The 15,421-nt window shown below is 37.4% G+C and overlaps 1 protein-coding gene across 1 annotated transcript; it reads right to left on the minus strand.

The window, feature by feature from the left end:
- Positions 1-1,290: 1,290 nt before the first annotated feature.
- On the minus strand, positions 1,291-9,175 carry UTP23 (UTP23 small subunit processome component). The gene is made up of 3 exons (XM_002759278.7): positions 8,897-9,175; positions 5,055-5,229; positions 1,291-3,803 (listed from the first exon to the last, which is right to left on the minus strand). The coding sequence occupies exons 1-3, from the start codon at positions 9,082-9,084 to the stop codon at positions 3,417-3,419; spliced, it is 750 nt and encodes a 249-aa protein (XP_002759324.1). The 5' UTR covers positions 9,085-9,175; the 3' UTR covers positions 1,291-3,416.
- Between the last annotated feature and the right edge of the window lie 6,246 nt (positions 9,176-15,421).

Consider the following 15,421-nt stretch of genomic DNA (forward strand, 5'->3'; position numbering starts at 1 on the left):
ATCTGAACGCTACTTTGAGGAGAAATTGCTGCTGCTAGAAGGGAAGAAATGATATTCACAAAAGCCACAAGCAGTAAGCAACAGGAGGGAGTGAATCTTTCCTCCCCCACCAACCTTCCATGTCCTGCCCTTTAGAGTCCATTATTGGCAGAACCCAACAAAAAATAGTGTCACTGGAAAATTATACATCGCAGAGTTCCACTTCCAGCATCACAATGTAGAGTATAGAAAAGCGAGTGAGTTTGGAACTGGCACAATCCACCCCTTTGCCTACACTGCATCATACACACCCTTCTATACATATTTAAACTTTCATACAGTTAACAAGCACCTTCCCAAGTAGTTAGGACCACAGACATGCTACCACTCCTGGCAATTTTTCAATTATTTGTGGAGATAGGATCTCTCTGTTGCCCAGGCTGTTCTCAAATTTCTGGGCTCAAGCAATCCTACCACCTTGGCCTACCAAAATATTTGGATTACAGGCATGAGCCACCACACTTGGCCTTCATTTTCATTCATTCAACAAGCATGTATTGACACATCCTACTCTTAGTACAAATTTGTATGCTATACATTCTATATTCTTGTATAGAATATATTTTTATATGGAATATATCCTTATATAGAATATGTATATACACATATGTGTATATATATACATACACATATCTTGAAGATATAAAACTAATTGGGAATAATGTCATATAAAGTTATAGTAAGCAAACATTTTTAAAAACATTTTAAAGTATTCAAACTATTCACTCTATTAAAAACTAGTAATTAAACCTGTCAAATTACAGACATCTTCATTTACCCAGATGCAGAAACATGAAATCTTTTTACCTTTGAAACTCGTTTCAAAGCTGTTCTAACGTGACTTAGTTTTAATTTACATACTTGCAGGGCTATGCAAGCGGCTGTAGGACTATGCAAATGTAAGGAATACACTATCATGCCCATACGTATCTGCAAACACTTATTTTTAAGTGTTCATAAAAGATAGTGGTATTCAGAAACACCATTTTTCAGATTGGTAAACTTCCAGAGTTCAAAAATGCACGTATTACACTTTTATCCCCAACAAAGCTAGTAGCTACCCTCTAAAGCAGAGGTTAACATTTTCTTTTCCCAAACCACAAGATGAATTATGATCGTATGTGCATACTCCCATGGTTCGTCTCCCCAGGTTGTATTAAAAAATAAAGCAAACAATTACGAGGATTTTAGGGGTAGTGGTATAGGGATAGTATTCACACACAAAAAAACTGAAGTACAAGGATATCAGACTTTTGTTAAAATATCTTTAAATTTTACTGGCAAAATATATCAATGACTAATCAGTATTCAGATACTAAACATACTTTTTATTTTTTTGAAACGATGTCTCACTCTGTCACCAGGCTGGAGTGCAGTAGTGTGATCTTGGCTCACTGCAACCTCCACCTCCTGGGTTCAAGCGATTCCCAAGTAACTGGAACTACAGGCATGTGCCACCACACCCAGCTAATTTTCGTATTTTTAGTAGAGATGGGGTTTCACCATGTTGGCCAGGATGGTCTCAATCTCTTGACCTCGTGATCCATCCGACTCAGCTTCCCAAAGTGCTGGGATTACAGGCGTAAGCCACCACACCCAGCCAAAATATTAAACATACTTTCTAATACATTGTAATTTTTAGTACTTTTATAATTACTACTTCATAAAAATAGTGGATTTTACCAGCTCTCCAGTTCAGACACTATTAACAGGCAATCAGATAGCACTGAATAAGGAGAAATAGATTGAGTAATACCTAAAATTACTGTATTTTAGCATACTGAAATTAGTATCATCAGTGTTTTTTATCTGCTTTATCACTTTGTCTACACTTTATTAGGTGGCCCTAACTCTTATTACTATTGACAATGTGAACTTTCCTCACAATATCCACTTCTTTTCCAGTATTTTGGCCTTCCTTATTAAAAATGTTTCTACTGTCAAGAATTTAAGAGAATCATGAAATTCCAATACAAACACTACCTTGGCTTGCCAGATTAAATCGTCTTTGTGGTGTAAAGCTATAATTCCAATTTCAACCAAAGAACCCTCTCTGAATTCATCTGAGAATGACATTTCTATGGGAATAAATTTGAATTGTCTCACATTCAAGAAATATCATTTAACTACTAAGAACTTACTCCTATCTCATCATGATAACCTAATGTTAGACTGAGAATCACTGCTCTAGGGTGGCGCCAGAAGTTGCCAGTCAGGAACTACTGATAAGATTTCACTTTTCCAATAATTGTATACTTCCATCTTGTAGTACAAAAACATTTTTATTTTGACCTGATAAATGACTAAAACAATTGCAGGGGTAACTGACAGGTATGATTATTCATTCTGCAATGGAATTGACCCTCATTGACCCTCAGACTAATTTAGACACTTTTTAATAACATTCACAGTCAATCTTAAAAAGAATATTATTTTTGAATTTTTGCTGAAGTTAAGACTTACATCTAAAAGAAAATAATCATCCTTATTGGACAAATGGAACTCAAAAAAGCAAAAAAAAAAAAAAAACCCATCATAGTAATGAAAATACTGAGTTTCTGACATACAAAGAGTGAAATATTCATATATTAGACAAATGATGCAGTATAAATGGGAAAAACTCCATTCTTTCTAGAAGAATGTCAATAAATAACTGATGTATCAATTATTTGATAGAAACATAAATTCTTCAACCACTAGAAGAACTGAAAGAGGAAGTTTCTTCTGTCAGTGTGAGAGACTGACTCTTTCTTGTCACAAGACTTTTAGAACTACATGACTTTTTTTTAAAAGACTGAATTTCACCATGTTGGTCAGGCTGGTCTTGAACTCCCGACCTCAGGTGATCCGCCTGCCTTGGCATCCAAAGTGCTTGGATTACAGGCGTAAGGAACTACACCCAGCCTACATGACTTTTTTTTAACAATTTGCATATAATGTTTGACGGTGGGAATGGGATCAGAGACGCAAAAGTATTACCCGGAAAAACAACCTCCCAAAACCATTTAGTAAGTAAAGTGAACACCATCACACCTAAACCCATTCACTGTATGTATGTATGTTATTTTATTTATTCCGAGACAGGGTCTCACTCTGTCACCCAGGCTGGAGTGCAGTGATGCGATCTCGGCTCACGGCAACCTCCGCCTCACAGGTTCAAGCAATTCTCGTGTCTCAGCCTCCCAAGTAGCCGGAAGTACAAGTGTGCACCGTCCGCCCATGCTGGCTAGGCTGGTCACTGTTTTAATTCTACAATTAATTTTAGCTAAAGAATATGGATTCATTTATAAAAACAAATTTGGTCTCTTCCTATAAATACTTCTAGTTTTAAAAAATTCATTTTCACATTTGAATGTCCTTAAAAGTATCTAAAGGATTCATTCTCCTTCTGCACTCTGCTTCTCAGAAAGTACTTTTGAGGTAGATCTGTTCCGAATTCTTTTTCTTTTTCTTTTCTTTTCAGAAGCAGATGATTGTGTATCCGGTGCCTTTTTCTTTTTCTTCAAACAGCTAAGAGGATTGGGACCACTTATTTTCTTGCGCTTTTTTCTTTTTCTCTGTTCAGGGTTTTTTACTAAACCCTGTTCCTCTTTGAGATGTTTGATACTTTCTTTCTCATGCACTGAGACAAGCTGACCTGACTCCTCTGCTTTTACAAAGGCAACTGTTTTGGGAGAAGGTTTGTCCAAAACCATAGTGTTCTGAATAATAAACATCAGAGGAACTCCAGGCTGCTTCTTTACTTTCACAGACAAATTCTGATCCTATTTAAAAGAAAAATAGAATTATTTAGTTCAAATGTCAATTAAGGTACTTTAAATAGGTTTTTAAGAACTGTATTAAAAATAAAAGCGATCACAGATTTTATTTTTCAAATGAGTAAGCCTCACTTATTCATTTGAGTAATGGGGTTATATTTTATGATAAAGGAAGAAAAACAAAAATTGAGCATAGTGTTAGTAGCAGCTGTGTGAATTGGATTTATCGATACTCTAGGGCCACAGATTACAAACTAACGCAAAGGTAAATGTGTTAGGTGGGTGTCTCCTGTTTCTACTCTAAGATAGTCTTTGGAAATGGTTAAGAATGCTTGAAGAGGTTAAAGGAAATTAGGTAGTAATTAGAATTACTAATTAGGTAGTAATTAGAAATTAGGTAGAATTTAGAATACTCAGATTCTAAATTCAGCTCTGCATCTGTATAATTTTATAATTCTGATAATCAAATCAGTATGTATGTGAATTTAACTAATATCAACTCTAAAAGTCTCTCTTCCTGCCTTCAAGAAGATGGTAATGTTTTTCTTTAAAAGCCTGAAACATTTCATACTGTTGGTACAGTCTTAAGCAGTATGAACCATGACACTGAGAAACAGTATGAAATATAGGAACCTAAAAAAACATTAACAGAATATAAGAACTTTGCTTTACTTGTCTTTCCTTCAAGAACCCTGCAACAGCCGGGCACAGTGACTCAGGCCTGTAATCCCAGCATTTTGGGAGGCCAAGGTAGGTGGATCACGAGGTCAGGAATTCAAAACCAGCCTGGCTAAGATAGTGAAACCCCATCTCTACTAAAAATACAAAAATTAGCCAGGCGTGGCGGCAGACACCTGTAACCCCAGCTACTCAGGAGGCTGAGGCAGAGAACTGATTGAACCCGGGAGGTAGAGGTTGCAGTGAGCTGAGATTGCACTACTGCACAACAGCCTGGGCGACAGAGCAAGGCAACATAGTGAGACCCTCGTCTCAAGTCTCAAGAAACAAACAAACAAAGCAAAACAAAATAATCATGAAAAAAAAAAACCCAACCTTCCACTACTAAAAAGCATATCAGCATGCTTAAAGTTTTCCTCAATTTCTTATATGACAATTGCTTTTACTCGCTGTAAATTAACTTAGAAGCCTGTATTTTTAAAAGTCTAATCATTCTAATTTTTCTGATTAGAAATAGCTCCAAATGAAGTACAAACAGAAATGGTTAAAATTGCCTGTGGTTTTAAAGGTAGTAATCACCTGTGTTGCCACAAAATAATGATGAGGATTTCCCTCTTCAACCATGGAAAGCAGACATTCTGATCCACTCACTGCATTCTTGAAATGAGGACAATTTCGAACTTGGCATTTTTGTGCAATCAGTCTTGCCCCATATAAGTCCTTTCCCAATGTTTCTAACTCTTTTAACACACATCTGAAAAGAAAAATTATAGTAGATACATTTTGGTTGTTGTTTACATAAAGTGTAAAAAACAATAATCAATTTTTTCCTTAAAATAAAACTATGCTGTTGCAATCTGAATTTGTCATCTGGTAACCCTTTACTTTAAAGATGACTTGAAAAATGCATTTACCAAATAGAAGGAACAACAGTTAAAAATTACTGAGCACTTACTATGTTCCATGTAGCATGCAAATTGCTCTTTACATAAATTCTTGCTTAATCTCAAAATAACCCTATGAAGTTAGGTCGCTTACCTAGAAATTATCCTTATTTTAGAGCGTCCCATTTTGAGATTTCAGGTAACATGCCATAGGTCAAGTAACTAGTAAGTGGTATTAAGACTTGTAGCTTGACAACAGATCCCTTGCCCCAACCATAGCATAAGCTTCTGCTTCAAGTACAAACTGGTACATATTCAAAATATTTTCAATTCAGAATAGTAAAACTTCTCACATCGTCAAGTTTTTTTTTTTTTTTTTTTTTTGAGTCGGAGTTTCGCTCTTGTTACCCAGGCTGGAGTACAATGGCGCGATCTTGGCTCACCGCAACCTCCCCTCCTGGGTTCAGGCAATTCTCCTGCCTCAGCCTCCTGAGTAGCTGGGATTACAGGCATACGCCACCATGCCCAGCTAATTTTTTGTATTTTTAGTAAAGACAGGGTTTCACCAGGTTGACCAGGATGGTCTCGATCTCTTGACTTCATGATCCACCTGCTTCGGCCTCCCAAAGTGCTGGGATTACAGGCGTGAGCCACCGCTCCCGGCCATCAAGTTGTTTTTTAAAAAAAAATTTAGTCATAAGAGTTCCTCTACCCTAGCCAGCCTTTGCCAGATACTTTCTTGCCTCCTCTCCTTTACCATCTTTCTGTTTTAGGAAGATTTTGCTTTTTTTAGTCATTAAACTTGACCTCTGTTTTGAGTACTGCCAGCTACTTACTGAATATTTCCTGTGGATGTCCTGCCACCGACTCTTCAAATTCACCCTAAGGTGAAACTACTTTCTTGCATCTAAATACATCCTCCAGAACTTGCTATCTCTTTGAAATTATTCTCCCAGTCGCCCTAGATAGAAATCAGAAATCATATTTGACTTCCTGCCCTTCTTCACCCATAGGCCTATGCCATCAGCTGTTGGACCTATCTATTTCAGTAACGTTTCTTTGGAAAACCCTTGGGCTTCTGCCTTTCCTCTCCCAGGTTTAGGCTCCCCTTACTTCTTGATGGAACAACTGCATAACAGGTTTGGCTGCCTTTGCTCTCGTTTAACCAATACACCCTTCACATCACTGAAGTTATCTTTTCTAAAATAAAAACCAGGCCTGATAACATTCTGCTGTTCTACTTCATCAATTAACTCCACATATAAGTTCAAACCTGAATATGAGTAAACTCTGGAGATCTAACTACTAGTGGCCAATAAATACATTCCACTAAAAAATGAATTACCTGCTTTCTTAAAAACATAAGTAGCAAATTTTAAAGGGAGGGGAAACTGTTAAAATTTTTAATAATCCCAGCACTTTCGGGGGGGCTAAGGTGGGTGGATCGCCTGAGGTTGGGAGTTCAAGACCAGCCTGGCCAACATGGTGAAACCTGTCTCTACTAAAAAATACAAATATTAGCAGGGCGTGGTGTCACATATCTGTAATCCCAACTACTTGGGAGGCTGAGGCAGGAGAATCACTTGAACCCCTGAGGCAGAGGTTGCAGTGATCTGAGATCGTGCCACTGCATTCCAGCCTGGGCAATAAAGTGGAAAAAAAATTTTTTTAAACTTCAGAGACATGTAAATCAAATGTAATATATGTATTTAGTTTGAATTCTGATTTTTAAAAGACTTCATCTTTTTAAGATACATGCCAAAGAACTGATAGAATAATGTGCTCCAAAGTAACCCATCAGTAAGGAGAGGTGAGAGATTCAACAAGATTGGCCACCTTGATAACTGCAAAAGCTGGATAGAGGTTTAATTTTATTATTCCACTTTTGAGTTGTCTGAAAAATTCCAGAGTTAAAATAAGTTTGTTAGAGAAATTGCTGTAGAATATAATTTTATGTGGCACTTCTCAGCCTTCTTAATATCATAACACTATATTTAAAATGTACATAAAATACTCTTGTATTCTATGGCACATAGGAATATATGGACAAACTGCTTATAGCCAAAAGCAACCAAAATTCAGTCAACCAACATTCAAAGAATATTGAAGGATTTGTTAGACAGCCCTAAAGACAAAGGGGATCAAAATTGGGGGTATCTGTAACCCAGCTGAAACACTGCTTGAGAAATTCTGAACAAATACGGAAAGCTGTTCATTAAATAGTGTTACGTGAGAAAAGGAAACCATTAACACAGTACACACAGAAAAAGCCCAACTTTACTACAGTTGTTGTTAGAGATGCGGGTTTTCCTGTGTTGCTCAGGCTCACCTCAAACTCCTAGATTTAGGCGACCCTCCTGTCTGAGCCTCCTGAGTACCGGGATTACAAGTGTGAGCCACCTTGTTTGGCTTAAAAGTCCGTTTCTGTGCTTGCGTGTGAGTGTGTATAAAGGACTGAATGGATGACACTGCACATGTTAACAGTGATTATTCGTGAGTAGTAGTATGAGACATTTTAATTTTCCTTTTTTGTTTTTTAAAAGTACACATTCTACAATGAAAATACTAAACTTCTTAATAGTTCTTCATGGTCTAACCTCAACTTGCCTTCTTCCTAGTTTCATTTCCAAATATATTCTGTGCTGCAGCCTCTTTCCTAGGCATTTCATAATTCCATTCCGTTTTGAGGAGGTCTCCACAACAAGGGGTGTCATTCTTTTCTGTCATTCAAAATAGATCTTCCCCTCAGAATTAAACAAGTGAATGAGCTCAAGTAATTCTCTCCTCCCACCTCGCCATCTCCACAAGCTTCCATCCTAAGTGTTCCCACATTTCAATGACGTGGGGAAACATCAGACCTAGAGTGAAAACACATTCACTGCAGACCAACTTGTGCATTTTGCTGGCCATGAGGGAGCCGTGTTTGGCATATAGGGGGTACTTAACACAGTGAGTTGAATAAACAAATATCCTTGAACAGATTCCTTATTCTGGAGTACTGACTTTTTGCCCTGGAAATCAAAGATGATAACTCACAGATTCCCTGTGAGGCTAGAGGAGTTTTGGTTTAAACTAAGAAAAGCTATGCAAATGACAGCAACCATTTGAAGAAGGGTACGCTTTGGATACCGAAAAATGCTCTAGTACACTATACTCGTTTACCTTACAGCAATCTTATAAGCAGTTATGATCTCTGGTTTATAAATGAGGAATCCGAGGCTCAGAGAGGTTAAATAACTTGACCGAAATCACAGAGCTGGTAGGAATGGGATTAAGATTCGAAGCCAGATCTCTCTGCTAGAATGTGCTCTCATTCGCCAGGCTAACGACACGTGATATTCGCAGCGCATTGTCCAAGCTGCCTCTAATATAGGTATTTGCCTGACCACCTTCACTTTTCCACTTAACTGTCAACTCCACGTGGGCGGGGAGTTTTGCACCACCTGAGCTCCCAGTGAAGGATCTGTGAGCCGTGGCCTCGCCTCTACAACACCCACCAGACTCCACCTGCCTCCTCCCCGGCCCCGCCGGACCCACCTGGTGGTGCACAGCTGCGTCTCCCCCATGAGGTAGCGCGGCAGCTGCTCCCGCAGCTGGATACGGCCCCGCAGCGCCGCCTGACAGAAGGTGCCATCCAGCAAGATCTGGTATGGCTCGCGGACTCCGAAATTGTTGCGGAAGAAGCCAAGATGCTTCTTAGCGTGTTTCTGCCTCGTGATCTTCATGCCTGGCTTACCCGGACCGAAGCCACTGGACCAGGAAGCATCAGCAAACACCTCACGCGCTCCCAACTCAGTGCCAGCTTCACCCGGAAATGAAGTGCCTTTGCTCCCGGAAGCAAACGCCTCTGACTTCCGGGCCCGCTCACTAGTTACGTCATGACGAGACGTGCGCGAACTTCCACCAAGGTGCCCGTGCTTAAAGGGGCGGTCCCTTAGGGCGGAACAAACGCTGGCGTGCGCTGTTCCGCTTGGGGGCGCACATGCGCAGTCTGGGCCAGGGTAAAAGAAAATTACGGAATATGTTTAGCATGTTAACTACATTTCAGAGCTTCTCTGAAAGACTGGCAGTATAGTAGTAATCAGTGATAATATTGAACCTTAATATGTTCCAGACACTGTCCTAAGTGATTTACCTTACATTATTCCCTTTAATGTTTATAATTCCCAAGTGAAAGAACGAAATGATACATTGGATAGCTATGAGTGGGGAGGTTTGTACTGGCTGCTTTCCCATAAAGTTAAGCACGTTCACTAAGGGCACATAGTTTGTTACTGTCTGGAACCCACTTTTCGTGCCTTAAGTTCAAATATTCTTGCTACACCATTATAGAAACAAACATAACTCAGGAGCCATGTGTCAGGGCAAAGGGTGCCACCATTTTGCATTTCCTCCTGCCCTAAGACTATCCTAAATCATTCGCACAGAATGTTTTGGAAGAACTCTCAAGAGCTTCGTTTGCCGAGAGTCAGAATTCCTAACCTTGAGTCCTGGTTCTGCCACAAACCCAAGCCATTTGATCTTGGGCAACTCCCCAAGAAAGCTGGGTTCAACTTCCTCACTGTCAAACTGATTACAGGTCTAGATGAGTTTAAAGGACTCTTTATGTCCATAATCTCTGACATAGGAAGACCACATACTGGGCCAGTAACAGAAAGGCACAAAGCTGACTGAAGGTTTAGAAATTACTTGGTCAATTTGATTAATGAGGAGAATGAATCAGAAAATTTCAAGTTCCCCAGTGGCTAACTGTCAAGTATCCACTTAAAGGCAAAATAATCAAAGAATGGGGAGTATGGAATTTTGCATTTTTGTTTTGGCCTGGAATCTGTCCCAGATCTAGTTTTGGCTAAAGATTGAAAGAACCAGTACAGAAAATGATTTACAACGTGATTGAATGCATTGTTTGCATTTGGGGTTTATTTCAATATATAGGTTTATGAAATTGGAACTAAGAACTATAATGTTCGCCATGACCTGAGTCCCAGCACATCACTTAGATGGCTGCTTTCATTTAAACTTAAAATAAATTTAGGAATTGGAAGCCATGAAAACTTTTATAGGGCTGGATTCATGGTCTTTTAGTGTAATTGCTCAGTATTTTTCAATTTGAATCCTCTTTTTTTCCCTGTATGCCAACTCACTACTCCAACTATGCTCCCACCACAGGCGGAGGAATGATACCACCGAGTCTTGCAAAACAGTTAAAACATTTTTTTCTTAAACAGCCTGACAGATTTATCTACCAGCTCCTTGGCCACTTTTCAGTACTAAGAAAAATGTGGTACAGCACTAGTCCTTTGTTTTTTGTTTTTTGTTTTTAATTTACGAAACTACGGTACAATTTTTTTTTCAAGCTCTCTATATATGACAGTGCCAGTTTGCACCCTATCTTTATTATGAAAACATGAAGATGGTTTATAATGGTGATTATCAAGTTTAAAACAGAGTTTTCGGCTGGGCGTGGTGGCTCATGCCTGTAATCCCAGCAATTTGGGAGCCCAAGGCAGGAGGATCACTTGAGCCCAGGAGTTTCAGACTGGCCTGGGCAATATAGGGAGATCCCATCTCTATGAAATTTAAAAAAAAAAAGAAAAAATAATAAAGTTTTCTATTACAGCAGTGTTTCTTAAAACATGGTCCTAGGATATGCAGAAAAAAACAGTGTGCTTGTTTAAAATGCCCATTTCTGATTCAGAATAAGTAATAAGGCAGAGGGGTACTATTCAGAGAAGAAGTGACATTTATTGCAATCACCACAAGCCATTATTATGCTCATTAGTGTTCCCGAAGGACCTTTTTTGCAATAAAGCATCGTTTATCCAATAGGATATTTTTATTAATTGGCCCACTCAATACACTTTTGTCTAGATGCCAAATTATCTGTAATGGAAAATAATATCTAGCCACAACCAAGGAGAAGGCACATATTGTCATTATTGAAAGAACAATTTGGATACAAATTTAAATCTGAAATTTTATTTTGAAAATTATGTCATTATTAAAACATTTAATAGTCATTGAAAATTTTTTGACCTTATACTGAAGGAACAACAATTCATAATAGCATTGCTAGTTTTTAGCTTTTTTCTCAGGTCAGTCCACTGGACATTTTCCATTCCAAATAGAAATCCACATTCAGTTGGAGTAAGTAGGTGATTAATTTATTTTTCTTTATTTTTTATACTCTTCATTTTATTATGTCTGGATCAAATATAGTTTTATAATGTTATGCTGTTGTACATGATTTTGAAGTTTTTTTCCTTCATGAAATTTTGATGAAGCCAAGTTGACAGGAGAATGATTTATTTTTGAAACGTGTGACTAATTCCCAAATAGGACTTTCTCATGAAAGATTCATGGCCTAAATGGAATTAAAGAGGTAAACATTAAATATAATTCATAAAGGTTACTTTGTTAAATTTCACCAATGTTAGTATAATTTTAATTTCATAAATGTTAGACAATTTAGCTAACATCTATTGTGGTATTATTCTGCCTTATATTCATATCTAAATATTTATAAACATTTGTTAACATTCATTAGCTCAAAAAAAATACAATTTCTTCCTAACATTATGTAGCTAACATAGTGTCTAAATAAATAATTTAGCTAAATAAATATTTTAAGACAACTTAGGTAAACCACTTCATATTGAGGTCCTAGGAGGTTCTTTGCTAAGATCCCTAGGATAGGCTCCATCATGGAATGCCTTACTGTGAAATTTCATGTATGTCAGAAGGTGTTACAAAGGTCAGCTCTGGAGGCTGTCACATTTTTTAGAATAATCTTTAAAATAAAACAAAAAAAATCGTTATTTCAAATTACAAAAATAACACGTCTCTTATAACAAGTAGAACAATACAAAGAACATTTTTTCTTCCCTTACCCAGATAACACCTTGATGATCTATTATGTATCTCTCTGCAATGTTTCCATATTCACATACTGATATATCATACGGATATATATACAATTTAATATTTATGTAGAGTTGCCTATTATGTGAAAACTGTAAAAAAGTTTGCTTTTCTCACCTAACAACCCTGTAGAAATTCCTACACACATCTACCCAAAATCAACTCGCAGAGTTCTCATTCATTATTTTTAATGGCTGCATGACATTTCCCAAAAATCACCAAATATAACATAATAGATATGACACAGACTATGAATTTTCACCCAGTATCTCTTCTCTTCTTTGTAAAAATAGACTTCCAATTTTATTCCAGACTATAGTATGCCCAGAAAAGTAAATCCATCCCCCAGAATTCTTTTTACTTTTTCCTTTTTGAGACGGAGTCTCGCTCTGTCGCCCAGGGTAGAGTGCAGTGGCACAATCTCGGCTCACTGCAACTTCTGCCTCCTGGGTTCAAGTGATTCTCCTGCCTCAGCCTTCCAAGAAGCTGGGATTACAAACATGTGCCTAATCCCAGCTAAGTTTTGTATTTTGAAGTAGAGTTGGGGTTTTATCATGCTGGCCAGGCTGCTCAAGCTAGCCTCGATCTCCTGACTTCAAGTGATCCGCCTGCCTTAGCCTCCCAAAGTGCTGGGATTACAAGAATGAGCCATAGCACCTGGCCCATTCCCCAGCATTCTGTGCAGTTAGTCATAACCATAGGACTAAGTTCTAGCCAAGGATATGTAAATATAAGTGTTGCATAGAATTCTGGGAAGGCTCCTTAAAGGAAATCAACTTAGCTTGCCAGTGGGTACTTTTTTGTTTTATATTCCCTTCCTTCCTACTCCCTGGAATTTGGATGTGATAGATGCAACTCCAGCAACCTATTTTAGACCATGAGGTAATTTTGAGAATGGAGGTCGTTTGCTTCACACTGGCAAAGCAAATACAGGAGCTTGGATCACTTGCAACTATGAAACTGTCTTTTCAAAGGCAGACTTTCTACTTCTGGACTTCTTTTACATGAGAAGAAAAACAAACTTCTATCTTGGTTTTAAAAAATATTATTATAAGCTTCTTTTATATATAGCCAAACTCAATGCTAACTGTTAGAGGAAGTTAAAACTACTCGCCGGAATTAGATAATTTTATATGGACAGATGCATTTGATGAAACCTTGATGTTGGTTGGTGTTAGTCAATACAATTGCCCTTTCTTTGAACAGGCTCAATATACTAGTTTATACATTTTCTCTAAAAGGTAGAGAGTCTTCAAAGTTAAATAAACCAAATCTTTCTTTACATACTATAGAAACTGTCTTGACATTTGTTTCTCTTGCAAGTATAAACAATTTGATTTGAATTTGGTATGTCAGTGGGATATATCTCCTGTTGAGAAAAATTAGTTAAATATGAAGAGCCCCAGCTGCTTGGGTAAGGAACATCAAGGAAATGTTAGTGTCACCCTGTTGTCAATTAACGAAAGCAAGCAGGATTTCTGTATATTGGTCCTGCCAATACCAGTGAGCTCTTTTTTCAGGTTAAATGACAAAGGAGAAGCTGTCTCTTAGATAAAGATTTCAAGAGATTTCTATTTCTCAAGGATATTTCTAAACTAAACAGTAAACAGGAAGTGCCCATTATTAGTTATCAGACGACTGTTGTTAGATCACTATAAAATTAGACTAGCAAGTTTACTTTCTGGAATAATTTATTTGGATGAAATCATACTTGGAAGAAATACTGCCATATTAGGTAAATTGAATTTATTATTTCTCTAACAGATTTATGTATGTGTATATATATTTTTTTTTTTTTGAGGCAGAGTCTCACTCTGTTACCCAGGCTGGACGGAGTACAGTGATGCAGTGTCAGCTCACTGCAACCTCTGCCACCTGGGTTCAAGTGATTCTCCTGCCTCAGCTTCCTTAGTAGCTGGGATTACAGATGCCCAGCACCAAACCCGGCTAATTTTTGTATTTTTAGTAGAGACGGATTTTCACCATGTTGGCTAGGCTGGTCTTGAACTCCTGACCTCAAGTGATCTGTCCCCCTTGGCCTCCCAAAGTGCTGGGTTTACAGGTGTGAGCCACTGTGCCCAGCCCATCTCTAACAGACTTAAATAGTGCTCTCCATTGGCACTTTACTACAAAATGTTTAATGGCATTAATTTAAATGGTGAAAATAAAAACTGGTAGAGCAGAGCAAAAAGTTAAGAAGTAGTTGCAATGGCAAATGTGTTTTACTGTGATGCAAAGCAAACTGCCATTTGAAATTTAATTATATTATTGAAACTGCTAGAGAAGTTCACACTACATGGTTCTTTCATTTTAATCTATCATAGCACTTTAGAAGATTAATGGATCCTTATAAAATTACTCTAGGTAAGCAAATAGTATTACTGTTACTTAAATAAGTTTAAAGATTGGAAATTATGTCAGATTACAACTTTAACAGGATTTTCTAAAAAACGCTATTTATTTATATTTAACAAAATGTTGAAGACAACTCTTTCACTCATGGTTTTGTATATATTTTTAAGCAGCAGGAGAACTCCCAGCAGAAACTGAAGTCCTGGAGGGAAGAAATTAAACATGCTTTCAATAATCCAGTAGAATATTATTTCAAAGTCTAGTATTTATAATTGAATTACACCAATATAATGTATTAATTACATGATATTATACAAAATGAAAGCCACTTTTAGAATCTTCTTTAATTTTTTTTTTTACTGCAAGATTACTTTGATTAAATATTAGTTGGTAAGTCATAAATCAAAATACTGGGATAAAAAGTCCAATGTCATTTTAAAAAATATTATTATTTGAGAAAACATATAGAATATGTCCACATGCTGAGTCTTATGTGTAAATGAATATTATTTTCTTTTTATTGGCTCCAACTTTATACTCTCTATTGTCTCTTTCAAAACACTGAACAAATTACTTAGCTCTTCAAAGTATAACCTCCCATGGTCTCATTTCACATGTGTACGCAAAAGGAGCCCTATAATTTAAATTGATCTCGGTGAGTCTAATGAGAAAGACCTTTTCTCTATGGTTGGGGGAGAGGTTTTCCTGAAATAAACAAACAAAAAAGTGTATTGTTTCAATTGCTACTGAGAGCTTGAGATTGTGGTGGTAGCCAGTCTGTGGTCAGAA

The sequence above is a fragment of the Callithrix jacchus genome, chromosome 16 (genome assembly GCF_049354715.1).
Source record: "Callithrix jacchus isolate 240 chromosome 16, calJac240_pri, whole genome shotgun sequence".
In the NCBI taxonomy this organism is placed as follows: domain Eukaryota; kingdom Metazoa; phylum Chordata; class Mammalia; order Primates; family Cebidae; genus Callithrix; species Callithrix jacchus.

What these genes read in the sequence shown, in the direction of transcription:
- UTP23 (XM_002759278.7), bottom strand. Translation starts at nt 9,084, where the DNA reads ATGAAGATCACGAGGCAGAAACACGCTAAGAAGCATCTTGGCTTCTTC. An exon ending in ACGCAGCTGTGCACCACCAG is followed by an intron (nt 5,230 to 8,896) that starts GTGGGTCCGGCG and finishes TTTTCTTTTCAG; the next exon opens with ATGTGTGTTAAAAGAGTTAG. An exon ending in ATTATTTTGTGGCAACACAG is followed by an intron (nt 3,804 to 5,054) that starts GTGATTACTACC and finishes TCTTTTAAATAG; the next exon opens with GATCAGAATTTGTCTGTGAA.